Raw genomic sequence first — 27,652 nt, 5'->3', positions numbered from 1 at the left:
CTGTTCTGCAGAAAATATTTAAATTGAAAAAGTAATGAGAAGCCCCTTCAATTGAAGTAAAACAAAACCAAAGCTATGTTATGCTGCAAATATTCTTAAAAATGTTTTCTTTAGACTTGTTCTTCAGGATAATGCAGTTAAAAGGGGAGTTGTTTCAATATAGCAAAAACATCTTTCCCTAATTACTTACTGAAATTGCTTTTCACCAGGATGGTTGAAAGCTACAACAGATACAGATAGCACAATAATACTGCTTGATAGAGCAAATTCTCAGCTGCAAAGCAGATTTTTTTCAAATAGTCCCTACCGTTAGCTGTGCATTTTCACCAAGAATGAACAAGAGCCCACGTGTCATGCTTGTAACAAATGGCACCTAGTGGAGGTGAACCACCACTTCATTGTGCTCACATGCACTGTTTGGTCTTTATAAACATTCAGCAAGTGTTAGTGAACATCAATGGATGCAATTTTTTCTGCGTGAAGTAATTCAGCTTTTGCTTCATATGCGTTTCAGTGTCAGCTGCTGTTTTGTTTGACTGCCCCTCTGCTGCCATTGGTCTCCTGGCAACAGAATGCAATAGGAAGTTGATGGGAAGGTTCAGCCCCTTTTGCCATATCACCTACATCTGCCTCTGGTATCATGGGTCAACATAATAAAGTAATAGGCCTTACTTTTGGAGTAGCTGTTCTGTGTGTCTTCCCAACCCCAGGGTAGAATCTGTAAAGGACAGACAGCGTACGTAATAAAAATTGTATTTTACAGAGGCATTAAATATAAAACAATTTTCCTTTAAAATACATTAAAATTCCACTGTGTTTAAAAATCCAGAACGATGCTCCTATAACTCTCCAAGGTTAATGTAGTATTTACCAGCAGGATAAAATCAGCACTTACCTGTAGAGATTACATAGCAGTGATATCAGCAGTGTAGGCTTAAATTCAGCCCCCGTGAGTAGCCTTCTTGTAGGCCTGCTCCCACAGCACTGCATCTTTCTTGTGCTGGGACCTCCAGACTTGGATGCAGTTCTCCAGATGGGGCCTACAAGGGCAAAGCAGAGGGGACAATTGCATGACTTCCCTGAATAGTACATGGTCCTTCTGGTGGCCCTGGGCCATTTCAGCTGGCTTTACTTCTGCTAGCCTGCTGTCTTGATTTGTAGCCTTCCACATTGCTGGTTTGTTCTTTTTTTAAGCTTTTAAATAATAGAATGCTCTTTGTTCCATAATTGCAAAGTTTATATGTTTTTCCTCTGAAAAGTGTTATGTGGGTCAAAACTAACAGAAAATAATTTAAAGTATTTCATCTGATAAATGGCTGATTTCAAAGGCTTTCCTCTTTCAGTAAATGATGTTCTTCGTGCCTGTGGAAGCACTGGGTTTGGTTGCCCTTGAAGCAAGTCATGAGTACATTTTCCAGTTAGGAGTATATTTTTCTCAATTTTTAAGTGTTAGTGAGGAATACCTGTGATTTGGGAAGTAGTGCTCATGGTCTCATCTGTTTATTCCAAATGCGTCTTGTTGCTCCTTGCCAAGTTACAACAGGTCCCTGTAAACAGAAACCCCTCACAGGTCTATTTTTCTGGGCTGGCTAACTCTAAGTCTAAAGTTTTTGCTGGGTGTGTTCGTAAAGGAAGGATACTTTTAGGAGAAATCCTGGTGCACTGCTGATTTGAGGAGGAAAGCTAACGGGGAGTGGTTTTCAGAAAGCCTGATTCTTTCAGCAATGATACTCTGTGAAGATAGGAAGTTCCTGAGTGCAGCCAGCTCCTGTAAGATGTTGCAGCTGTGCAGGACTTGGCTTACCCTCACTTCATAAGCTCTGGGATGCCCCTTACAGAATGATTCTGTGTAATTAATTTTAATTCTGTAGCCCCTTAATGCTAGCTGCTTACTGACAAGAGCAGTCTGGCAAATTGAGCTTGCAGAAATTTCATCATCATCGTGTTTTGTTGTTGCTGCTTATTTATTTATTTTTAACCAAGAGGATGCTGCTGCACGGTTATGTTAGACACTGACTCCAAACCTCATGTCTGTTTGCATCTTTAAGGTGCACTGGGGTGAACCTTTTTCTGGTTATTTTTTTGGGAATATGACTGGATGAAGAAGAATGCTTTTGATTTTAAAGTATTTTTTAACTTGAAAGCAGGAAAAAGGTAAGCAGGAAGAACAGAGAAATGAGCAGCTGGTAACATGTTCTAAAAACACTGCATTCTCCAGCACGTTGTTTTCTGCTGGTGAGAGATAATTTAAAGATGCTTTTATTTTATGGAAATCTGAGCCGAAGAATAAATTGTTCTGTGGAAGAGGTATTGCAGAAGTGAATATTTTAATTTGCCCAGAAGTTGATGTAATTATGCCACATACATTTATGGGTAGGCTGTGTTTTTAGAAAGCTAACACGTTAATGTCAATTACAAGGTGGTGTTTGGCTAAATCTCCATTGAGAAATAATGCGATTGACAGAGCAGCCAGTTCCATGAATAAAAAACGTCTTCAGGATATTTTCCACTTGTCTTGAACACGTTTTGGCCGCTCAGTGCCAGTTGTGCACTTTCTGTGCACAAGCAGAGATGGCAGTGGGGTGCTGGTGCTGTCCTTTCCCATTTGCTGTGTCACACAGCCACAGGTGAGCACACGGGGAGCAGTGCACAGGGCTCCTGATAAGGCGATAAGCTTCAGAGCTGCCGCGGGGCCTCACCCAGCGTCGGGCACAGGTGCCAGATGCATCTTGCTTATAGAGGCTATATTGTACCGCTCCGTCTGGGGCCCTGCAGAGGACTTTGTGCCGTGGACTGTTTGCACAACTTCCAGACAACAGTGGCTTTGTTGTAAACTTGTAGTGTTTGTTAGGTGAGATTAGGATCCAACTGTTGCGTTCAGCTGTGCTTTCGGGTTTGTTGTTGTTTCCCATTTTCTCCCTTTCTGATTTTTTTTGTTTCTTTTCTTGCTTTTCCATAAAGCAGGAAGGTGAAAAGTATAGAAGTCGTATCTTGTACAAATTCTGTTAATTTTAACTCTCAAATCAGTTTAACTCTCAGATCTGTTAGGTACCTTTTTCTCAGTCCTAAGAGTTTCTGGTTTGTACTGCTGCTTCACACTGCTGCAAGAGCATCTGGTGTTTCAGTGATATGGGAAAGCTATAATAGTTAGCCTTAAAAATGCTTAAATGCTTGAATCCTGCCTTAAAAAATGCACTGTAATTATGCACCGTAATTCAGCAGTGTGCCTTTGGAGTGAGGAAATGCGCTATTTTGGTTTAATTAAGAAGAATGCTGTATTAGTGACTTTATTTATATTTTTATGTAATATTGGCGAGCAGAGCTCCTTATGCTCCTGCCTGGTAATTAAAACATTAATAATGACATTTTCATGGATTTAAAACATGAAGAGAAAACTGGTTGCCTGTGCTTTGGCCTTGCTGTCTCTCTGCTGTTTCCAAGCAGAGCTCCCAAAGCCCTCACCTCGTGTGTGTGGGCACTGCCTCAGCCCTGCCAGCTGTGCAGCCTCCTGGGCCGACGTGCCCTGTGTGGCACTGCCTGGAGCTGGTGAGCTCATACAGGTGAGCAGCCTTAGCAGGGACACCCAGAGCAGCTCTTCAGGGCCTGCCAACTCTCACCTCTGTGGAAAAGGTGGAACAACTTGCTGTATCCTGCAGCCTGCGTTAGAGAACACTGTTGCTCTTGTGAGCCCTTGGAAATTGGGACTTTACTCTGATTACTAATACTTAACCAACAAACAAAAAAGCAAACCACAAAAACTTCTGGATGAGTCCCGAGTTTATTTATATGTTTTTCATTGTTTGTTTGTTTGCTTTTCCCTCAATACTTTCTGTATTTCCATAATGCAAATAAGATGTTTGCTGTAGAAGTGGCACAGACTTTTAGCAGCTTGGGAGGAGCAACAAAAATAGAAACATAACTGATTCCTAGCAGTTGTCCTCAGGCCTTGTAGGGTAACAGAGTTAAGCCTTTCCCTGCTCTATCCATTTAAATGCCCAGCAACTAAGCAGGGATTTTCAGCGTAGTCTCAAAACTGTTCCCAGTTTTCATTTAAAAGGGTTGGTGAAAACTTGAATGCTAGTTCTCCAAAAGCAGTGCATTGGTATACTCCTGCTGAAGCACAGTAAGAAGACTGGCATGTTATAGAACCTTCAGCACATTTTCAGGCAGCTATTTCTGGTGGTTTGATGCAGAACCATACCAGTCTGTACCTTTAAAGTTTATTTTGTGGTTGTGAAAAGTGAAAATTGAGCATCTGGGAGGCAGTAGAACCTCTGGAGTTCTGTACATTTTTAACAGCAAAGATGACCATGAAAATCAAGAAACTTGGATTTGTTAAATATATGAAATATGGTAACAGCTATGGCTTTGTGTATTGCTTCACCTGTTGTGTTTTCTCTTTGAGAGAGATTAGTTAACATCTCAGAACTGCCTGCTGGGTTTTTCTGAAGCGCTGCAACTTTTCATTACTGATTTGCTTCCTTGTTCAGTGATCTGGAAAGCCTGATTTCTCAAGAAGGGCCAGAGTGAAATCTGTTTAGTGAAAGCCTTTGCAAAGTCGGTAAACTCTTTGTTAAACTGCTTGAAAAGCAGTCTGATTTTTCAGGTTTTTTTTTTTTTTTTTTTTTTTTAAGTTTGGAGACAGGGAAGGTTGAAGATAGGATTACTGTAATAAACATAGGTGTTTTACAGTAATGAACATGGACTTCTGCTTTCTGGAAAAGTTAAATATTAACAGTATCCTCTTTGATCTCATTCGACAGCTGTGTTTGGTCAGAAATCTGTGCATCTTCAGTGTCCTTCCTGACCTGGTTGGAAAACTTGTAACTGACTTTAAACTACAAATAGTATTTCCTATTTAGTCTTAATGCATTTTCTGTCAGTCTGTATCATCCTGAAGTTGAATGTAGTAGGGACTGGAAACCTCAAAGAAACTTGGAAGCAACACTGTCTTCTCATTATTTTTTCTTTTTTTAATGCAACTTAAAAGAATGGCTTTAGCTGTATTTTTAAAATGAAATATTTATGCTGGGATGATTAATGCAGGTGACTTTGTGGAAGGGAAAGCAGAGAAATCACATTCTGTTATCTCTGCCATCCTCGTTAATAACAGTATAGGGATGAGGCTGAAGCAATGCTGTAAACCATATAATATTATTGTATACATATATATATTACCTTTATACTAAGAGAACATGTGATTTTTGTCTTGCATCTTGATCTTTACAAGTCAGAGCTTTGACAGCTGCAGAAATAACAACTATTAGATGCTGTGCTTATTTTTTGTATGTTTATGTTATTCAAAATGTTTGCTAGCAATTTTACCAGGTAGCTCCAAGAAAATGGCATAATGCTGCTCTATTAAAGGAAAGCTGTATACCTCCTTTGCATACACGTTTTTAGTAAATGAATTGGTCCCAGAGATGTTTTTATTAAAATTTCGAACTCAATGAATAAAAGAAGTTAGATAACAAAAGTTTCAAACAGTAGCATAAGTGTCTGGTCTGTCATACTGCTTGCATCCTATACTACTTGCAACACCCCAAACAGTTCTACTGTGTTTTAGTACTGGTTGTAAAACACACATACTCTTTTCTTGTTTTGAATAGTACATCTGTAAGGTATACCCTCTTGAAACAGGAATTCAGTTCAGCACTTTGAGTGTGCTGTGCATGAACAGTAGAGTAGTACCACAAATGGATGCTCTAATACTTCATAGACCTTGTGGGCTTACTGCATGGGAACTTCATGATGTATGGATGGGGTTGTTTCCAGCCTGAAGTCAGCAGACTTGTTGCTGAAGTGGCTCAGCTTCTAGCAGTTTGCTTCTAGCCATCCTCTTTGCTGAAAGGTTTTTTTTATCTGAAGAAGAGCAAGGTGTGAACTGATGCTGGCATTAGTTATTCCAGTGGAGTGCAGCTTGTATTGCTGATAGAGTACTTCTGCTTAGCACTTCTGCAGTCATATTCTTCTCCTTTAAAGAACATACTGGCGTCAATGTGCTCATTCAGTGGTATGCCTCACCTTGAGTCTTGAGAAAATATCAGAGACATTTGCTGATTTTATAGTAGTCTGCTCTTCTTTGTAATGAAATTTATGACTTGTGCAGTATCAAATGGTTAGCAAACTTCAGAACCAGTGTATAAACTATGCATTTATTGCAATCATGTGAATTGCTACTTTGTATGGAACTCCTAATTCCAGCCAAGCAATATCCTTATTTTGTTGAGGATTTCTTTTTGATTTGTTTTTCTGACATAAAACAGCTCCAGTTCAAAGCTCTTGCCTCCTAGTTAAATAAAAGTTGCTCTCTTTTTCCATCTTCTCTCTAGGTAATAAAGTAGTGGGCCAAATATCTTATGGAAGACTTCCCATGTATGTATGGCAAAGTGATACATATTTCTAGACACTTCCACAGTAGACATACTTGTTGCTCTCAGTTTTAGACACATTGTAATTTCCTGGCCAGAAGTCTGTTTAATTTTCCTCTTTTTAAAAAAATAAAAAAAAACCATAAAAGGAATTGATGCTGTAAATAACATTTTCTTGCACAGTTTTGAGATGCTGTAAATAACGTTTTCTTGGACAGTTTTGAAATGCATAATGATGATATCTCGTAACTCTACACAATGAGTTTTATTGGGCTCTGTTTAGTGAATTAGCCTTGTCTGTTCTTGGCAAGGTTCAGGGGCTTTTAATACATGTTTTTCTTTGCTTCTACTGTTCTTCATTCGGTTAAAAGCAAAATAAATGTTACATCTTAAATTTTGTAATTTATCTTGAAATCTTATTCTAGTTTATAGTGGGTGTATTAACTCACTGGCTAAACAGAAACCATGAAGTCCAAAATTGCAGTAGTTGTCATCTATACACCTTTGATAATGAAGAACATAGAAGTTGAGGTTGTGAAGAAGAGAAAATGTTAGAAGGCTTGTAAAAGTGATAATGCGATTGTGCTTATCGCAGTGGGTGCTTGTGATATTGCTGATACTGACAGATGTTTCCCCTCTTGTCAAATGTATATGGATATGTCATATGTATATAGCCTTAGACATATTTATTTTCAATATTTTTGTTTCTAATATTGAGTATTCCCAGCGTTCAGTCTATCTGTTGAAGGATCTGGGAAAGCTTATGCTTCTTTGTACGTACAAGTACAAAAGTACTCTTAGCATCTTAGAAGTTCTTAATGGGCTAATGGTGAGCTAGCTGTATTTAAAAGTAATTGTTATTTTCCTTGAGAAGAACACCTACCAGAAGTAATCAGGTGCCATGGGGGAAGGCCATATAACTGGCTTGAGCACACACACTGTTATTGCAGACAAATGCACAATCTTAAATATATTTTCTGACTTCCATTCACTCTTAAAACACCGCTATGCAGAACCACTGGCAGCTCTTCTTAACAGGGCTCTGGGAGGTGGAACACTGGGATTAGTGATTGTTTTTTATGAAGTTTCTGGTGCTAATAATTTACGGAATAAAAGCTTAGTGGTGGTGGTGCAAGTACAAAGAACCCAGAGTGTATTTTAAAAAGTCATTATTTTTGAGGTGCCGGGAGAGTTGGCTCATGATTTTGGAATGTGTGCTGTTAACAAGGCCCTCTTTGAAGAACTCTCTGTAGCCCAGTGTTAAAGGCAGTCAGAGACTAACCATAATTAATACAGCCTTTCAAATTAGTGGTGAAGTTCATCAGCCAGTTCCAAAATTTGACCTTTATATCTCACTAATAATGAAATACAAACTCTTTTTTTCTTATTTAGTAAGAGAAGAATGAAATGCTTGAAGTATAACTCTGAATGCACTCATAAGAGAGGTGGTGAAAAATGAGTATGAGGTAATGGGAGGCACAAGGCTGGATAGTATTACCTGAATTGAGTGGTGAAAGAAAGGTTGATGCAGCGTCCTAAAGTGGTGCTCGCTCTGCATGCAATAAGAAGCAGGCCGCATGGACTGAGCAATTTATATGGCAGATAAAAATGCTTTTAAGTATGGGATGTGCACCATTCTTCCAGACAGCCTTTGAAGGGGGCCGTGTGTGTGACTCCATCCTCGCGGCTGCTTTACTTCTCATACAGCATAGGGGCTGCAGGGTTTTTTTGATGGCTTTAAAGCAGATTTAGTGGAGCGTATGCTGCGCTCCTGTATGATGCATTGTAGCTGGACTGCGGTGTGTGAGTCAACTTCTCGGCCGCGGCCCTCCCGCACCTGCTGCGGGCAGCCGGTGCTGCAGCGATCTGTGCGCGGTGCCGCCGTTCTGCCGGGCTCATCCTGCGCTGTACGGAGCAGTGCTTGGCGCTTAGCGTTTAATGGCATCATATCTAATGCTCCAATTGTCACATCGGTTGGAAGTTGTATTTAAAACTCCGCAGACAGCTTTTCATACTCCCTTATGGTTTGAGGTAGGGTGAGGACGGGCTGGAAAGGGGCCTTTCGTTGGCTGGCCGAAAGCAGCCGCGAGAAGTTACGGCAGCGTGCGCGCGTGGCCCCCGCCTCTCGCCTTCCCTTTCCGAGAAGGGACCGCGGTGGCAGCGCGGTTCCTCTCTGCGGGAGCCGGGCCGGGGGCGGCACGGAGGGGTCCCGCGGTGAGCGCCCCCCGCCGGTGCGTCCGCCCGGCCCCGCCCCCGGCCCGCCGCCCGCCTCCGCAGTCAGCGCGCGCCCCCCGGGCCCTGCGTCAGCAGGAGGGCGCGCGGCGGCGGCGCGGGTGGCGGCGGCGGGTTGGCGGTGCTGCCGCCCGCAGCCGGCACCATGCTCAGCCTGCAGGACTCGCTCTTCTTTGAAATTAGCATCAAGTCCCTGCTCAAGTCGTGGAGCGGCGGCAGCGGTAAGTACGGCGCTGCGCCGGGAGTCGCGGCCCCGCGCTCGGTCGGCTTCTGCGTGTTGCCGCGTGGAGCTGAGCCGAGCCGTGACGGCAGTTTTGGCGGTCCGGGGCGAGGTGTGCGGGTCGTCCGGCCGGCGCGTGGGACGGGGTACGGCGTGCCGGCCCTTACGTAACCGGGCTTTGGAGTTTGGGCATGTGAGGCGCTAATTTGGGCCGCCGTTATCCTGGGCTGGTGAGGCTCCTCGTGTCCTTCGCTGCCCGAGGCGGCAGCCGGCAGGCGCTGGGGTGAATCCTGCCGCGTGTTTCTGAAGCAGGAGCCTCTGTCCCTAGGCTAAGGATGCTGGGGTTGTGCCTCAGGGCGATCGTTGCAGCTGCGGTAAGCGCACGCTGTGCTGTGAGCTGCCCAAGCGGAGCATCTCTCTCTGGGCTCCCACTGAGACGTTCAGGCTGAGGAGGGCCATGGCAGGGGGCAGGAGCAGCCACGCTGCCCTTGTCTCACCCCACCCACAGCCCTCCTGCAGGGTCACTGCTGCCAGAGCATGACTGATACAGAGTGTTGGGTGACAGGCTACACGTTTCCCAATGATCCGTGCCTTGTAACAGCAAAAGAACAGCTGAAGTAGGCGGCATCCTGTGTTTCAGCTGTATGTGAGCTCTGTGAGGTGTTGCCCTCGGCTTGCTCTCACCAGCACTCCTCTGGAGCTGCTGAGGTTTGTGATCCACACGCATTCTGCTCAGTACGACTGGTAAGAAATTAGCGGTTCGTCAGCTGGGAGTATGCAGACACCCGATGTGCCCCAGCAGCACTGGCATGGTTTGCTTCTGGCACTGATGCTGAGATCTGCATTTTGGACTGGCAACCTCTAGGCTGACAGCTCTAACATGAGTGTTTCAAAGCTGACGTCCCTCTGCTGCTTTAGTGCATGTCTTAGGGTTTAGCTGTTCCAGGTTCTGTTTTCTACTCTGCAGTTAACTGATATTCTTGCCTCCTTGTAAATAACTGTAATTTAGGCATATATTTTACAGTATGAGTTGAAGATGTCATGAAAAGGATCATGAATCCCTGAGGTTAATTCTACTAATGTGTGTAATTTCTAACTAGAAGCAGAACATGGGATGTACTCAGTTGCAACAAATTGAATCTGTAGCTGGCTAAATAAGTGCTGTGTCAATAAGGCAAACTGCAGGCTCGTGATCAGACAGCAGTGCTGGCTGTGACGGGGCAATGATGCTAACAAAGGGTACGTGAGGAGAGACTACAGCGTCATGCTCCCCCTGTGCCCTCTGCTGTGTGAGCAGCAGCTCCCCAGCCCTGCCAGGAAGTGGGAAGGGGCTGTGTTGCTGCACTTCAGCCCTCATTCCTCACAGTGGTAGCTCTGCTCATGCGAGTGGGCACAGTTACAGCTGCTGTGGTGTGCAGCTGGGCACAGCCCTGAGCTGTAACTCGCACCCAGGCTGCTTGCTTTCTGTCCCCTAAAACATTTTCCAATCAAGTGATGCAGTGTGTGCACAGCAAGGAGTTACGTAATATTTATGTTGAGCGTGTGCTTGGAAATTCAATAAACTCGCATCTGCTGAGAGATTACATAAGAAAGGTTTCTCTTGTGTTTTCTTAAAGAATTTTTAAGTAACCTGAGAACACTGTATACCGAGGAATATCAGAGCAGGAGTGCACGTGCTTGCACACATTTATATAAGCACTCATAAAGAGCATGTCCTGCTCCCGCAGACCCCGGCTGAGGGCTTGCTTAGCTGGCACAATGCTGCTGCAGTGCTGGCCTGGCCGAGGTTTTATTGTAGTTGATCTTTCTTCTTTCATTGACAACAATGAAGTGACACTTGTATGGCCTAGTTTCAGAATGCTGTCTCTCTGCCAACAATTTTAGGCATTACTTCTTTTTGAAGGGAGTCAGGCGTGGCCTTTTAAACCAGCGCTGTAGGGAGGGTGTTCCTGCCCAAGGATTGTTTGTTGCAGTGATGGATGGAATGGTGACTTCATGTGAGTTGTTTTTGGGTTCTGTATCTAAGGAGTTGTAGTCATAATAATGCATCCGAGTCCTAAAGGTGAAAAAATGCGTGACGTTAAAGTTACAGGTCCTGTTTAGCTTATTGAAGGATGTAGCTGTAGTCTGTGATGCTTCTGAGGTTTCTGGTTCTGCAGCAGAAGGGAATGTAGTTGCAGTTATTTACATCAGCTGGTATGAGCAAGCACTCGTATTTTGTCCACAAACCCTTTGTTTGATGGAGGTGTGGATACTAGGATACTGTGAGCAGTACTTTTGGTAGTACAGTATACATGTTCCAAAGCCAAATGCAGTGCTGCCTACAAGGGTAGCCTTTCTCTGAGATGAGTTGTGTTATTTCCATGACAGCTGTGCATGTATTTCTGGAGCTTGTGGTCAGCTGCCTGGCGAGCACCATCCCTTACTGCTTCCTACAAGCTCTTCCGCGTTCCTAATACCTGCCGCAAGGGTCGTCTTGTCAAATTCGGAAGTAAATAATTATTTCCAGAGAATGAAAATTGAGATATAAAGTATCCATTGTTTTTCTGATAGCAAAGGTGCAGGTTTTTGTTCCTGTGCAGTTGTTGTGGTGCGTCTGTTCAGCAGACAGAGCAGAGTGTCTGCCCTGTGTCTGTCTGACAGTAAGTCCATGCACTCAGAGGGTATCTCTGTGTTGGAGGTGGCTCGTGGGATTCTTGGTGTCAGTTTACTCACTTTGGTTCAGGAGTGAAAGTTCCTGGAACCTGGGAATGTACAAACCACGCTGTGGCATGCATGGATCTGTCCAACAGCTGTGTTTGAAAATGTGTTCTAAAACCAGAAAGAAATGAAAGAAGGCAGAATAGAGGTGAGTTAGCAGAGCTCCATCTGCTGAGCACTGGCAGGTAGCTTGGAGCCATCTGCGTGGTGATGGGGTGAGATAACGTGGGCTCAGGGCTGCTCTCATTCCCAAGGATTGCCTGATTGAAGCGTGCTTTCTCTGCTACCAACAATAAATGGACTTCTGGCTCTCAGGAGAGATACTGCTCCAATAGCTCTCTATTGAACAAGTTTGGTGTTAACAAGCACATTTTTGCCCTGTGGCTTTTCATTTCATGGCGGATGATACGGTGTGCTTTAACTGAGAAGGATGACATCACCTCAAATTGCCTTAACAAGGATATGTGTAGGAAGGGAACGTCTGAGGAACTGTAGGACAAACGTTCTGTTGTTGGCCCTGTCCTTTGGGAGGAGATGGCTGAGGGCTACTGCAGAGCTGGGCATGCGCTTGCCAGGAGTGCAGCTTTGTTGCTTCTGCTGCAGCTTGCTTCTGGATTGAGCTATTTAAAGCAATACATGCACAGTTTGTTAATACTTCAAGAATCATCACTCTGATATATTTTTACTTTCCTCCTCTGTAACTGTTAGACTGCAAAGAAAAATGAAGTACAGGAGGAGAAAGGAATCTTGAGATGCTACATGATTGCTTCTGCTCCAGAATGTCCTTTGGGGCAGTAATGAGCTGCGGTAGCCCAGGAAACCTGCAGGCATTTCTAATGGCAGGTGTATGTTACAATAGCAAAACTTGCTATTTCGCTATCAAGAGAGATCTTATTTTCATGAGATCATTTTTGTTGTCTTTTTAAGTAATACTGAGCAGGTTATTAACTTTATTTGTCCAGCATTGAACATCCCAAATAATAATGCTCAGTCTTCCTGAAGAAAATGTTTTGTTAATTGTCTCTGTGTCTTAAAAAAGTCATGATAGTGAGTACTCATATACTGAAACTCCACAGACTGTGTCTGAGGAATGTACCAATTTCTCCTATCACTGTATCTCCCCGAATGGTTTTGGGATGCTGGAAAGTGATACTTCAAAATAAAATGATGATAAGTTTTGAAAGCAGTACCAGATTTTGTACATTCTGGTTTGTTTCCAATTTAACTGTGTTTTCTGATAGTAAATGTAATTACAGATCTGTTCCCTGTACTGCTTCAGCAGTGAGTTTGTTTACCATAGAGAGAGGCTTACAATGGCTTTGCCACAGGCTGTTAGTTGTCATGGTAAAGCAAAGTTATGGCAGTAGTTAACCACCCAATAAAATGCAAACTGATTTCTGCATTTTGAGTGAAAAGGGATTATGCAATGTAGCCTCAGTATTTGGCCTTGTTTGTGAACTTTGGTGGCCTCTAAGGATGGCCATTTGCACAGCTGGAATATGTTCAATTGAATGGAGTGATACTAATGTGATGTGTAGTAAAATCTTGTATATCAAGAACAAGTACTATTTAAAGGGATTTTTTTTATTTTTTTTTTGAGGTAAATAAACAGGCTGGCAGGAGAGCTAGACTGTAAGATGATTCAAACCAGTCAAATCATCAGTACCACCCACAGCTGAAAAATGGATGCTCCTAAGTGAAAGTCTCCAAGCTGTCAAGCTTCTAATTGTTTTCCGTTAGGTGTTGCAGAGGTGAGCTGGATGAGCAAGGACAGCGTTTCACCCCATGTCTGAACCCGCAAAAGGGGCTTTGGTCCAGCTGTGCAGCCGTGTCACCTTCTGAACTGCCACCTGTGATGCTTGTCTCGTCCTTTTAGTGAGGGGATTTGAGTCATTAGATCAGCAGAAATTTTCTTGGGATGTTGGAGAAAGTTTTTCTTTTATTTAATGAGCCAAACGAGACTTATGTTGAGGCAAAGGATGGAGCATGGGCTGGTGTGCAGGAAGGGCCGGGGCCCATCACATGAATATGATGGTGACTGCCTCTTTCAGCGTCTGGTACATCAGCTCAGCTGGGCTGTGCAGCCTTGCTCCCATGTGGGCTGCTCACAAGCTTCCTTTATATTTGCTCATTTTATTTCTGCATGACTGTGTGAATCTTTTTTTCCGTGACTTTCACTGAACACTTACATCGATGCGTGTTTTTTTTTTCCCTTTGCTGTATCTGTTTGATGCCCACAGTCTGTACTTTAAAACTTGATGGAAATGTGATGTAGATTTGACGTAAGGGTCTGGGGGCTCATCAGAGAAGGGTATGTGACCAGATTTTTAGAAATCAGAAGTAGATGTGGATACGAAATATTTTGGGCCTTAATTTTGACCTTTTAAGAATGGTTTTACGGAAAACCTGGAATTATGATTTCCTTTGAAGATGATCTCATGTGTGGTTCTTCATATAAATTTTTAAGTAAGTTGCTTGCATTGTAGTAAGTACGATATGTGTTGGGCCATGCATTATTTATTTTCATCAGGCATAGATATGCTAGAGTGAGCTTTCCTTTAGGGCATTCTTTCTATTAAAACAATATACTTCTGCTCAACCCATAACTCAACTGGATTTTGTAATGATTCAGATTGCAGAAGAGAATGCTATTGAAAGGAAAAAGTGCCCCACATACAAACCCCTCTGTCAGCTGCTATTGCTGGAATAAACTGCGTGCTCTGCATGAACTTCAGGAAAGCTCCAGATAAACCAACTGCAGCAACCCATATCAAATATCCCATTTCTGCTGAGTTTTTCTTTAAAAAAAAACAAAAAAAAAACAAACAAACAACAAAAAAACCCCTTGCTCTGCTGATTTTGTATTGCAGGGAGAAAGGTTCAGACACTGGAGATTTAATAGTATTTAAGAGATCACTGTATTTATTTAGAAAAGTGGTTGAAATCTTCAGAACGCTATAGAGCGGAAGTATTGTGTTTGCTATATTATGTCCTGTTGGCATATAGTTGCAGTTTTCCCTTGTTTAAAAAAGAAAGCATATATTCTTCCTTATGTGTTAAGAAAGTATAATGGTGGTAGTCAAAGGGAGCTTTTAAATTCAGTTAGATACAGTGCAAAATAAAGTGTAAATATAAACTTCAAGAGGAAAAGGCCATTCTAAATAAAAAAAGGTACCCTAAGCTAAAGTAAATAGAGCCACACTGCTTTAAATAAGAGTTGTCTGAACTCTGACACTCTAAGTGCCTGTGCTACTGTTGTGAGAAAAGATTTACATTTTTGCCTGTGTTTTGGGGAGAAAATGGAGGGAAATTTAATGAAACATAATTTTGGATTATAAACCGCCAGGCTGCAATAACAAGAAAATAGATTGTTAAGGCATAGAATTCCATTGTTTTAATGGCTTAACATTGGAATATTAATTACTGAGGTATTAAGGTATAGAAACAAATTATATCATTGACTTTGTATTGATAAATCTTATTAGGCTAATCCAGAAACTATGGACCAATCAAGAAGTAAATACGGAGATGGTCAAAGTACTGAATTATTTATAACTGGAAAATGCTTCAGTACAGTTACAGAATTGGATTTTTTTTATGACTCTTTAATTATTTACATCACCCTTTAGACTTGGTGCCATAAATTGGTATAGTTAAAAGCAAACAATATGTGTAAGGACAAATTTTCCTCATTTCAGAGTGAATACTGAATAAATAATACTTTAAAGCAGTGCTGGAAAACAACAAGCGTATAACTGAAAACAAAAATCCTCACTCTTTTACCTTTTCTCATTCTTCTCCTAAGAATGAAGAATTTGATAACCTAAACAGGAGGAAGAGTACGTTTTTTCAGATTTATGTAGCTTCAGTGGCATTCACTGTTCAGTAGGCATTTGGGTGATGCCCTCAGTTATGTTCTTTAACTTTTGGTTAGCCCTGAAGTGGTCAGGCAGTTGGACTGGATGATCTTTGAAGGTGGTTCCAACTGAGCTACTCTTATGTGTATATAGAAGTAGGCTGCTCTGAGAGTTTAAATAGAAAGAAGACAATAAATAAACAAACCACACAGCCTTTTGAGCTTCTGAAATATTTTACTGTTGTTAAAAGCAGCAGTATTTACAGCTTTCTTGCTTCAACAATCCGTTCAAGTTCCAGAAGTAGTTAATTGCTCAAATTGATTCTAGGAAAAGGTGTCATAAGTGACTCCTCTGGTTCTGCCCATTGGGCACAGCTGCCATGTGTGTAGGGTATTTTCAACATTACTTGTGAAACATCCGTTGTAGCCTATTGCTACAGAACAGAGTGCTGGTCCAGAAAGATGTGTTAGTGCCTTGAACACTTGGAAGTCAGCTAATTAATGGGTATTACAAAGAAATGTTGCATCACAATCTGTAAAGCAGTGTAAGTAGCTCTATGAATTGTAATTTTCTTCCTTGTTCATCATCCCAATGTTTTTAGTGCTGAGCTAGAACTTGGAGGAATTCCTGATCTGAGACTTGTTTGTGAAGTGCTGGTGCATTTGAGTTACTGTTCAATATCAGTTTAGCTGGTCTTAACTCAGAGCTGGTGTTAGGCTTAGGAAATAGAGCATCTGACATCTCAGTGGAAACCTGTCTCTTTTCTCTCTTTGACATCTTGTTTGTGCCAGCTGTCAGCGGGGCATAGCAGTTGGGCCAAACATCACCAGATTTGTACTGTTCTTTCAGCTACAAATGGGGTCTTGTCCTGGAAAAAAGGCAGGCTGGTAACTGAGGCTTCGTTTTTATGACAGCAAAGAAGAAAAAGGAGGAAGCTAGCCCAGTGGTACTGAGATCTGGCTGAGAAGCTCAAAGTTTTTTGGATAGCTGTTTGGGATAAAAGAACTTGTGACAGACTGAATAGGGATATTAAGGTAGGCTCTTGTGTTGTTCTACTTGCAGGGACATTCTTACCTTTTGAACTCTCTTCAGGAAAAAAAAAAAAGAAAAAAAAAAAGGTAAGAAAAGAAATTTGCTGCCAGAAGTACATGGGTAAGAGGAAGAAAAAGATAAAGACTTCAAGGTCTTTCTTCTTTTTTCTCTTCTTAAATAACCGTAAATTAAACAGACAAAAACAACCAGAAAGCATGCTTGATGCTGTATTCCTTTGCAGGACAGAAAAGGAACTATATCCTAAACTAAAAAAAAAAAATTAAAAAAAAATTACATTAGGTAAAACAGTATAGGCGAGACCAGCTTTCACAAATATGGTGTAAGGTAACCAAAAGGAAAGTGTTTGTACTCTTAGAAGTTTCTATAACATATACCGATGTAGTACTGTTCAAAGGATTATTTGGACATATGTATGTAAGTACAAGACTTTTGCCTTGAAGGGGGGGTACTGCAACTGAAAAGCTGAAGTGTTCACCTTGAAAAAGAGCAAGGGCAGCAAGATGGCAAGCTGTCTTATCCAATAGGGTAGAGGATAGCAGGACTGCTAAGGAGGGTGCAGGCGTATTTTTGGTAGCAACCCTTGTAGGAGTTCACTATCTAAAATGTGGGGTAGGGTGTGAAATAGACAACTGAGCATAAAAACTTTTCGAAGCATATTGAAGTAAGGATGAATCTCATTGGTACCAGATCTCACTGTAGTTGAATGCTGTCTTCCTCTAGTAAACTATGCTGGGCTTGGGTAGAGATTATGCACTTATCCAGAATCAAACATGCATGCACTACTTATTCTGAAGACCCGAAGGGAATCACAGAATCACAGAATTGTAGGGGTTGGAAGGGACCTCCAGAGATCATCGAGTCCAACCGCCCTGCCAAAGCAGGTTCCCTACACCGGCTAGAAGGAAGAAGTTCTGCTTCCTTAGTTGATTTTAATGTAGGTACTGTTTTACTAGGCTTTTATTGCACTTTTTTAGTTCTTTCTCAAGGTTCATTATCTCTTCTTTACTTCTTTTAAGACCATTTACATTAGTGGTGCCAATAGTAATTTGAGTAATTTGGAGTAATTTGGTTTTATATTTACAATTTTAAGGTTATTAAGACTGCCAACAAACGACAATCAATATTGTATAGCTTTAGCTCTTTCAGAGCTAGAGGCCCAAGAAAGGTGCTGAAGAGCATACCAGTCTCATTTGCTGGATAGGATTTTCTCTGTTTCAGTCCTCAGGCATCCAATAGGCTCTCATCATCCGCTTGACTCCTGCCATTTAGATATTTGTGAGCACTGATAAGATTCCCCCCAGCCTTCTCCAGGCTGAACTGCTCCAGTTCTCTTAGCCTTTTCTCATGAGGGAGAAGCTCCAGGCTCCTCACTGTCTTTGTGGCCCTCCAGTGGACTCTCTGGAAGTTCCCTGTCTTCCTTGATTGGGGGAGCCCAAAACTAGACACAGTACTCCAGGTGTGGCCCCAGCAGGGCAGAGTAGAAGGGGAGGATCACCGTCTTCGACCTGCTGGTCATGCTCTTTTTAATGCACCCCAAGATACCATTGGCTGTCTTGGCCACAGGGGCACATTAGTGGCTTATGGACCCACATTGCAGACCTGTTGGCATAAGAGAGCATAATAAGGTGTTGCAAGTTCTCATATGCATCCATAGTTAGAAATAAGTCTTTTTTTCCCTTTTGTTTCTCTAACCTATGCTTCTTATCATATGCAGCTGCTCTAGCAGGTTCTTGGTAACAGATTTCTAGAGGTTAAACGTTGTTCCTCTCTCTCTGTTATTTCTGTGATGTAGCAGTGTGGAAACCACATTGCTGAGCAGACTGCTTCCTGCAGGAAAAACTAATGTCTGTTGTGGGTCTAGGGAGCTTCCAGTCAGCCCTGTAGCAAAGTAGATTTTTATGGTGTGACAAAAAGCATCTCGGTATTTTCTGGTGATATCAATATAGGACTGTGCAAATTTAAATACCATGTCGGGGAGGAAAAGATGAGTGATGAGCTTTGGACATGGAGCTCCAGCTTCTAGGGCACTGACTTGCAGCATAACCGAAGGCTGACCAAGGCTTGTTCCATTTCATGGCTTGAGTTGGTCCCGTTCCAGATGTCAGCGCTGGAGCACTGTTTGTGGCACTGTGGTCAGTCTCCAGCCCTAATCCCTGCTGAAATCCGTAGTCACTGCAGCACAATGTGCTGGCAGCTGCCAAGCACAACTTGTTTTCCTTCCTCTTTGCTTGTGGTCCCCCTCAAGCAGAGTTGTTCTCATCTTATTAATGAAATCTGTATCTTACTACCTAAGAATGATTAAAGAAGTAGTGCATTTTCTTAGAGTACATACAGATTTTCCCTGTGTCTCAAATGCTGTTGAGGCTGCTATTCAAATGCTTCACCAGAAAAGACAATGTTTCCAGCACTGAGTAGGAATATTTGGGCAACATGTTAAAACATTTTTGGTAACACTATAGCAGAACAAGGATGAAACAAACATTGCCTCATTTTTAGGTACGCTAGTATGTTATATGTCATAATTTAGGAGATGGGAGCATTTCCTGGTGATCTGTGCTACTTCTGGTCAGTAACCTGTGTGACGTTTTTTTCCTCCATATAGCGGTAGTCAAGATATTTATGGGTTATACAATTACATTTGTGATGTCCTCTGCTAAGGAATTCCGCCCTCTGTTTCTAAAGAGGACAGCATGTTGGAGAATTTGTAAAGCAGAATCTTAGTTGGGTGATTTTTTTAGAGAGGATTTCTTCTTTTTATGTTTGTAGAAAATTGTAGTCTTCTAAAATATCCCTCAAATATTGTTGCTGCCATTAATGACCATTGGTATCAGTGCATACGGCTCGTATGGCTGAATGCTGAGTAACTTTTCAAGCCTCAAAACCTCATAGTATGCAAATGATTGCAGTTCTGAATGTAGCTGGGATTCACTTGTCCTGCCTCTTTACAGGGTGCTTTTGTTGAGATTTGGATTTAGATATCAACACGTTTATTCCTGTCAATCACATGAATGACTACAGAATAGATGTTACCTGTCTTTTATTATTTTTTCTGATAGAGTGGATGTTTTCTGCTTTGTTGTTGTTATTGTTGTTTTTTCCCCTGAGTCTTCCTACAAAAATGGGAATAATGCTATTAATTTCTGTCAGAAAGCAATGTAGGAAATAGCATCACAACATTGTATAAACCATGTCACAAATGTAAGTATGGGAACTTGTAAGAGGGGAAGATGATGTTTAAAATAAAAACTGAGTTTTTTCTTTTGCCTTTTACTTGCAGTACAGTACAGCTAAAATCTTTTAAACAACCAGTTTAACCATGCATTTTGAAGTTCTGTGGACAAGCATATGATAGCCTATTTTTGTTTCAGATGTCACTAGCCTCCCCAGGATCTGACAAAGAGGCTGTTAACTCTGAAAGCTTGGTGTGTTTACAGTGGCTAAGAATAACTCCGTACCACACTTGGTATTGTCTTCTTACAGAGGTCCAGTTCTAGCACTGGGTGCGGTTTGCATGCCATGTGAGAATTTACAGCTTGCCTTGTGCTGTGCCCTTGCATTGTTACTTTCTCTGAAGACTCAAAGCCCTGAAGCTGGTTGTTTGTTTTCTAAGAAGTTGCAAAACTGCAGATTCTTACTGGCTCAATTTACTTTTATTTGTAATAAGTGTAGAGAAATTTCTTCAGAAGATCCAGGAGGAAGGAGAAGTGTCTCATGCTTACTGATGTAAGAAGATCTTTAAGTGGGGTTTTGTTAGAACTCAGTGCTGCATCATGCTCTTACACCAAGACTGCAGAAGTGCAGAGGAATGTCAAAACACAGTTGCTAATCGTAGAAACAAATTAAGTTTGTATTAGAATCCCAAAGTGCAGTGCTCAGTCATCTAGATATTTCCTAATTTTCACATTCAACACATTTTTTTTCCCACAAAACCAAACATAGAAAACATTCTGGAGCCTCACCAGCTTTGAAGTTGACTTTGCTGTTGTCCTGTGGAGTTCAGTGAATGAAAGGGAGTACATTTGAGAAACAGAAACACAAATACTAGAGCTAATTTGGAAACACTGACTTTACAAAAATCGTGTGAGATCTGCACACATCACTGCAAGGAAGTGTAAGCTGTAGTTTAAAAAGAGCTGCCTTACGGATGTGCTAACCTGCTTGTGTCAGAAACCAAAACTCAGCAAGTGTGCAACTTTCAGAAAAGCTGAAGTTTTCTGCCCTGCTGAACTTTATTTAGAGTGTTATGTTGTTTTTCCTTCTCTTCTTTTTTTGTTTTCCCCCTTCTTTTTTTTTTCTCTTTGGATAGTTAGATAGTTTTAGCTGGTTACCTAGCTGCGCAAAATGTTGTATTTTTTTGCTTTTTCCTTCTCAGTGAACTTAGGAGAATATGCTGTTGTGTTGGTTTCTTTCTCCTTCAACATAGCAGGTTGAGTTAGTCTTCAGTGGCTTACTTCTCTTTCCAGCTTGTGAGCTCACCTGGAGGATTGCAAGGCAAAACTGACAGAAGCAAAACGGAGATGAATTGTTCTTTCCCGAAACTGGTACTTGATGTATGAGTCTTGCCCTAACCCTGATTTGTGTATGCTGGAGCATGTTCTACTGCTCAAATATGTTGACCTGTGTTTTTGTTTTTTTAAGCCAGGAGTGTGTATCTTGCACTTCAATTTTCAAATTGTATCACAATATCAGAAATGCTGTTATAATGTTTCTGGTTGCTTCACTAGGCAGTTACTACAAAAAAAGGGAAAATGTTCTTTAAATGAACAAGGCCAACATAATGTGTCTTCAAGCTTTGTAGGAATAGTTTTCATCTTATAGATAACATACTTACATGGAGCAGTTGAAAAGAAGATCATTCCGTTTCTTTATAGATTGAAAAGAAAGTGTATAATACGTGATATGAAGTTATTGGCTGCTTTACAACTGATGCTCCAGAGTCTTTTTCCCAAATCACTTTTTACAGCAAAGCTGCTAATATTCATTACTTCTAGCATTAACTCAGGAAAGGTGTCAGGTTGACATTAATGAGATTAATTGAGGATAATGAGGAAAAGTCTTTTCCTCTTTCTACAAGAAGCTGCAGTTGCTCTTTTCTCACAAGCAGGGAACGACGAGGAGGAGGAAGAGGAATATAAAACCAATTACCTTGGCCAGGAAAATCCTTACAAGAGCTGCTGGCTTCTGCTGCTGCCCTGAAATCAGACCAAACACAATTTGTCAAGCATTTTGTCACTGTTTTGTCTCAGTACAATGGATCAATAGGATTTTTTTAGTATCCGCTTGTAGATTGGGTTCATAGAGTGTGGTTTGTTTGTTTGTTTATTTAATATCTTTAATCCTGCAGAAGGAGGATGGGGAATTCTGGTTTTCCAGAGAGAAGTGAATGAATTACAAAAACTGAAAAAGGGCATATTTTTTCTCTTCACCTTTTAGCGCAGGCAAGCTTATGGTAACACTGACTTTGTTGCTTGTGGCTTTTCTTTAAATTTTTTTTTTGTGGTATATGTATTTGTATGTCAAAAGGAAACAAAACTTCATGAAGGATATGTGTGTGGGGATGATTGTTAGAAATAAGCTGTCTGTACAGCCATATATATCAGTGTGTTTGTATTCCATCAGTGCTCGTCCACCACTTCCTTTTTTAGGAAGAACCAGATTTCTCTGTTAGCAGCAAGTGTTTCATTCTCTGCACCCCTACAGGCTGAACGTACTTACTGTAGTGAGTGGAAAAGGTGTGGGTGAGAAAGGCAGTGTGTGTAAGTTCACCTGCAAACTTCCCTCTCTCTTTACATGTTAGAAGCTGACCCTCCTTCTGTGATGCTCAAACAGAACTAGAAGAAACCAAACCAACACTGAGAAGCTTACATTTACTCTGTAGGAATCTGCTTCTGGAAACTTTATTTGAAAGAGTCTGCAAGTGGCAAAATGCTGGAGAACACTGATAGAAGTTGTAGGATTATGCATGCATGTTAGGTTCAAGTGGGTATTTAATTTTTGGATTCTTATTGGTGGTTTGGTTAAATGCTGCAACCATAACAATGAACTATGGGATAATATCAAAATATTCGACTTTTACATCATTGAGAAAGTTCTTTTAGCTTGTGTTTGTAGAGAAGAATTTGATGGTGTGATTAGTTGGAATCAATGCCAGATAGCTTGCTACCTGAGCTGACCTCCTTCTTAATTGTGTTCTTGACTACAAGAGTTAGAACGAAGGGAATAAGGACATGTCTGCAGGGCTTTCACAGGCTATGGCCTCTGCTGTTAAGTGTATTCGTAGTGCTGTCTAAAAGCCCTAAAACCACAACTGGTATGGCAATGAACCTGTGCTAATAGTTCCCTTTGAAAGTTAGGGAGTACTGCTAGCTCAGAGCTCTTGGGAGCGCAGTTTATGTTTTCCTGAGGGCAGGAGGATTGGAAGAACCAAGGTAACAAGCCAAAGTTACACCATTCTGTCCCTGCTTTCCTTATTTAAAGGAAAATTGTAATCATTACTGCTGTTGCAGTAGTGATTTTAAAAAAGACATAAACATGAGATACAGCTCTTTTAAATGCCTTAAGCACTTCTGCAGTTTAATCACGTGGGAATAGAATCACTGCTTTGCATTGTTACTGGAAGTGACTTACACTGTAGAAGCCCAGTATTCAGATATAGGAACAATATTAAAAAAAAAAAAAAAGTAGCTTTTTTTAAATTTATTCTTACTTTGTTACTGTTTCGAGAGAATACAAAATTTGTAACTAAGTAGAACTTGGTCAGTTATATGTGCCCAGTTCTTACAGTTTAATATTTTGAAGGAAACTGAGATGTTCGGATATGTTCTTGACACAGAGCGAGTGCATTGCCAGTGCACTTGCATTGCTGCCACTGTGCTACCTCCATAGATGATGGTCTTGTTCTAGATGAGGGGCAGATGAAAGAGACAAGACAAACTATCCTATGCTTTATATATTTTTTAAGCTGATCTTACATGAAAACAACTTTCTTAACAAGCTTGTTAAATATATTGGCGGTTTTGAAGTATAAGATGAAATAATTTTGATGCCTTGATGTGAAGGTTTCTGTGAAATTCAAAATACTTTTTCTTTAATGGAAGTGGTTTATCTGAAGAGGGCTTCTGTTCTGGCAGTTCTTCTAGAAAAGAGGTTATATAAACTGCAATTTTAGTACTCTGACACTTTAATGGTCAGAATTTCCTGATGTCATGCTGTAATCAAGAATGACTGGGCAAGACTTGAGACAACTTAGTTTAAATCAATTTCCTTTTCCTCTGGACAAATCTTTCTGCTTTGTCATGTTGTTTTCAAATTGCGTGTGTATGGTTTGGTCTTTTGGCACCCTATGCTATCCAACTTACCCACAAATATCTTCTTTTTTTTTCCTGTCCAAACTGGCTTGCATACATGGCCTGCCATAGAAGGCTCTGTAAAATGATTGGCATAGTGACTTGTAATTCTTTGTGCGTGTGCTTGTAGCAATCTCCGCAAGCATTTCCTGTCTAGGCTCTAGCTCTTGTGATTTTAAAAAGTGTGAATATGGTAAAATTGGTTTGATGGACATTCTAGTGATATTTTTCTGGGTTTGTTAGATTTTCAGTTTCTTCCTTCCAGAGATAGCTACTTGTATCATAAGCCTCACATTCTCCCGTGCCATCTTCTGCTGATTAGAACTGTGTAGTGTGGGAGGTCAGCTGAGTTGCAGCAGGGGTCTTTGAGACTGCAACTAGTAGCAGCCTTTGCAGCAGTCTGATGTTCTGGGTGGGTGGACTTCCAAAGCCTGGCAACAGCTGTTGCTCCACTCCTTGCTGGCTGCCCTAGAGGTCCAGGAACCGTCCTCATAGCAGAGCTGACCTCTTTTTTCAGCCAGGATATTTCTTAAGAAAAGTATTTGTTTTCTACCTTCCATAGGTAGAAAATACCTGCACATCTGATTCTGGGTGCTTGTAAGCAATGCACGGGAGCCTTCTTTCTGTTGAATCACAATCCCATACTTACTATATGAGGATAACGTGCTACTTTGCTACTAAATTTAAGGAATTGTGGTGCTGTTTTTTTTACCTGAGGGAAAGCTTTCCTTAGGTCTAAACACTCAAATTTGTCTTTTGCAATTGTGCTGCATTCCACAAATGAGAGAGGTTTAGAAAGAAGGTTAAGCCGGGTTGCTGCTTCTCATCTCTGTGCAATGGTAAGGGGAACAACTAGCACAGTGCTTGTGAAGAGGTGGCAAAATCAGCAGCATTTACTTGGGGAAGATAGTAATCCAGTTTCTCTCTTCTCATGTATCTAAATTTAAGGAAAAGAAGTACTTAAAAATAATGTTTCCAATTTGATCTTCGTGATTTATTTTGTCTTCCCATCCTCTGGAGTTTTGGAAAAGAAATAACCATTCTACTTTGATACTTCTCAAAATAAGTTGGGTAAGAGACTGCAAGAGATGAAGTCCAGTACAGGAAACAGAATATTTGCTGGTTAGAATTTGCTCAGCCTTTAAAGAAAGTAGGCAAGAAGAATTTCTTGTTTTCCTCATCATGCTTCCCCAAAGGCAGTCTGTAAATCAGTGCAGAAAGGGCAGAAAGCTGCTATGGGGCAGAGAATATAGCAACAGCTCTCCAGAAGATGTTAGTGAGAATGAGGTTGGAAGGGAGAGAGAGCTTCTGTGATCTGTGTGTGTTTGACCCACAGGAGGCTGACCTTATGCATCTCAGTCACAGATGTGGGAAGGGTAGGAGAATTTTTCTTAATTTAAACTTATTTTTATAAAGAAAAGCAGCACCTTGGAATTTGAAGTAATATTTTGATTTCTGTTCTCCTCTCTCCCTTTTTGGAGACTGTTTCATTAGGTTTCTAGACAACATTATGCCAAGTGAAAATCTAAAAATTACAGTTTCTAAATTAAATTGTCAAGTCTGAACAGTAGTGGAGAAAAAGACTACTTTGGAACAGCAAAGCTGCCTAATTGTGAAGAACTTCAAACATGAGGATCATCAGTAGCAACTTGCATGTGCAATCTGTCGCAGATAGCAGAAAGTCGAATATTGCCTTACAAAGACTTTATGCCTTAGAATTTCTGCTGTGTCTGTGTTGGCTTGTAGTAATATTTCTGGTTCAGTTTTCTAGCAGAGGAGTCTTGTTTTTGGAGAAAGTTAAGATAAAATTTCTTGCAGGTGTTTTCAGAGGCTGCAGGCAGAAATCAAGGTTTGTGTGAGTACCTGTAGCTACAACATTGGCAGCTATTCTTTCAACTGAGTCAAATTTCTGTAGAAAAATGGCTTACATGGTGAAACTTGAGAAGATTGCTGTGAGGTTTTTATTTTGTTTTCTTTGAGTCCACTTGAAAACTCAGCTGTCATAGTACCAGTTTCCACAATACACTCAAAGAGCTTTCCCTATATATTCCCTCTCAGGACATCCTTTTTTTTTTTTTGTCACATGCTTAGTTAGCAACTGCTAGAAATAAATGCATCTTCCACTGATTGATGTAAAATAGATGTATGTTTCTTTTTTCCTGATATCTGGTAGCTGATAGCTGGGATATCTGAAGCTCCTAAGATAAATTGTCAGTAGGGAAATATTTTTTACTGCAGAGGTAAAAGTGCAAGTCCTGATTTGGAAGTGGAGGGGAAGTTATCAATATATGTATAACTTCCTGTCGCTGAAAGATTTGGCTTGGCTTTACAGGCATTACACTGGCTGTATGGCTCAACTGACCAAGTTCCCTCGGGAACTGGAAGTGTTTAAAATTAGTATATATGTATATTTTACAAGTCTGGAATTTCTTCTCTTTCCTTTTGCTGCAATCTGTTATCACAAGTAACGTTTTGCAGGTAAATGAGTATTGATGAAATAAATGGAGCCAACTGGATAAATGCAGCATGATGCCCGATGGGTCACTATAGGTATCTCAGTGCCACTTTCCCTCTGCCTGGAAGGCAGCCGATGCTGCTACACCGCGCTGCACAGCATTTCTCATCCTCGCCAGATGCAGAGGCTTTCTGCTGCAGTGCCCGGCTGGAGCCAGCTCCAGGCTGTGTGGTGCTGCTGAACCGAGGAGCCGCCCAGCACCGCAGATGTGTGCAGATGTGCTGGCTGTGCATGAGGTCAGCCGGGGCTCAGTGCAGCTGGAGCTAATGGGCCAAGATATCCAGCTTAGGAACAGGCTCCATGCAGTAGCAGTAGTGGTGCATGTTCGGACAAAACCAGAGAAGTACCTGTGGCTGTTTCTGCAGCGTCGCACGCTGTGTAACCCAGGTAAACCAGCTGGGTACCCGCTGTGTGCTCCCCTCGCTGCTCTGAAAGCAAATCTACGTGACCGAAGTGAATATATCACTGACAGAGATCATTTAATGTATACTCCAGACTTTTTAATTCATTTTTGTGTCCCCCCGTAACTCAATTTTTTTTGCCTTTTATTTACTGAGTTCTGAAAAAGCACCTCCTTTGAGGGGGTACTGTTTTTCTTTTGTCAGCAAGTTTTGATTGGTTTTAGAATGGCTCTTTATACTTGATCTGTAGACGAGAGGCTGAAGTTTGGAAAGTGCATCTTTTTATTAGAGAACTATGTGCTAAACTTAGTTGTCTTCAGAAAAATGTTTGGCCATTTCTTTTATTGAAATAATGAAGCATGTTCATGGAAGTTTTTTTAATTTTTTTTTGCTGCTATGAGTAAGGACACTTAGGAAATGGAAACTTGGTGGTATAAAAGAATTGGAGAATTGAAAAAAAAATGAGAAGGTTTTTTAAAACTTTGCTGTAGAGAGCAGACTGCTGTTTTGACATGGGAGAATTAATTTTTTGACTCTGCTCATGAAGTGTTGGGGTGACTATTGGGCAGATTGGATTGTCTCTATTGAGCATCAGTGTCCTTATTAGAAAATAAGGAGTTTCTCTGGTTAAGTGAATAAAGAGTTGTTGCTATGAAGCACTCTTAATATTTGTTACAGATATTTTTCCATGTATATTAATTTCACTTCTGTGAGGTAGAGTGAGATAGTCTACATGTTTATCAGAGCAGGAGACAAAGAGTTTAATTAAAATACTATGAAGTCAAAACACAGATAATATTTTCAATCTTTCGAAATTTTCATATTGTCAATTAGACTTTCAAAACCTCTTCTGCAGCAAGTATCACAGGAAGCCTAAAGTAGGTGTGATACTGTCTGTGCTGTGAAAATAATAATAAAATGATGAATCATGAAATGTAAGCTGTATAAAATGGTTTA

General features: G+C 41.1%; 1 protein-coding gene across 9 annotated transcripts in view; it reads left to right on the top strand.

Annotated features, from left to right (window-relative positions):
- The window catches only part of FRYL (FRY like transcription coactivator), a 156,500-nt gene that overhangs the window by 33,423 nt on the left and 95,425 nt on the right, over nucleotides 1-27,652 (top strand). Inside the window, exon 1 of one of the 9 annotated variants that reach the window (XM_052681905.1) lies at nucleotides 8,726-8,824. The exons of the other annotated variants lie outside the window; for them this stretch is intronic. Within the exon in view, the coding sequence (XP_052537865.1) occupies nucleotides 8,749-8,824 (76 nt within the window). The 5' untranslated portion in view covers nucleotides 8,726-8,748. Of the gene's footprint in view, nucleotides 1-8,725; nucleotides 8,825-27,652 lie in introns of those variants that run through there. 9 annotated transcript variants of the gene reach the window in all.

The sequence above is a fragment of the Tympanuchus pallidicinctus genome, unplaced genomic scaffold (genome assembly GCF_026119805.1).
Source record: "Tympanuchus pallidicinctus isolate F22 unplaced genomic scaffold, pur_lepc_1.0 scaffold2, whole genome shotgun sequence".
In the NCBI taxonomy this organism is placed as follows: Eukaryota; Metazoa; Chordata; class Aves; order Galliformes; family Phasianidae; genus Tympanuchus; species Tympanuchus pallidicinctus.
The sequence above is the reverse complement of the archived record's forward strand: the minus strand, read 5'-3'. Positions and strand labels throughout refer to the sequence as shown.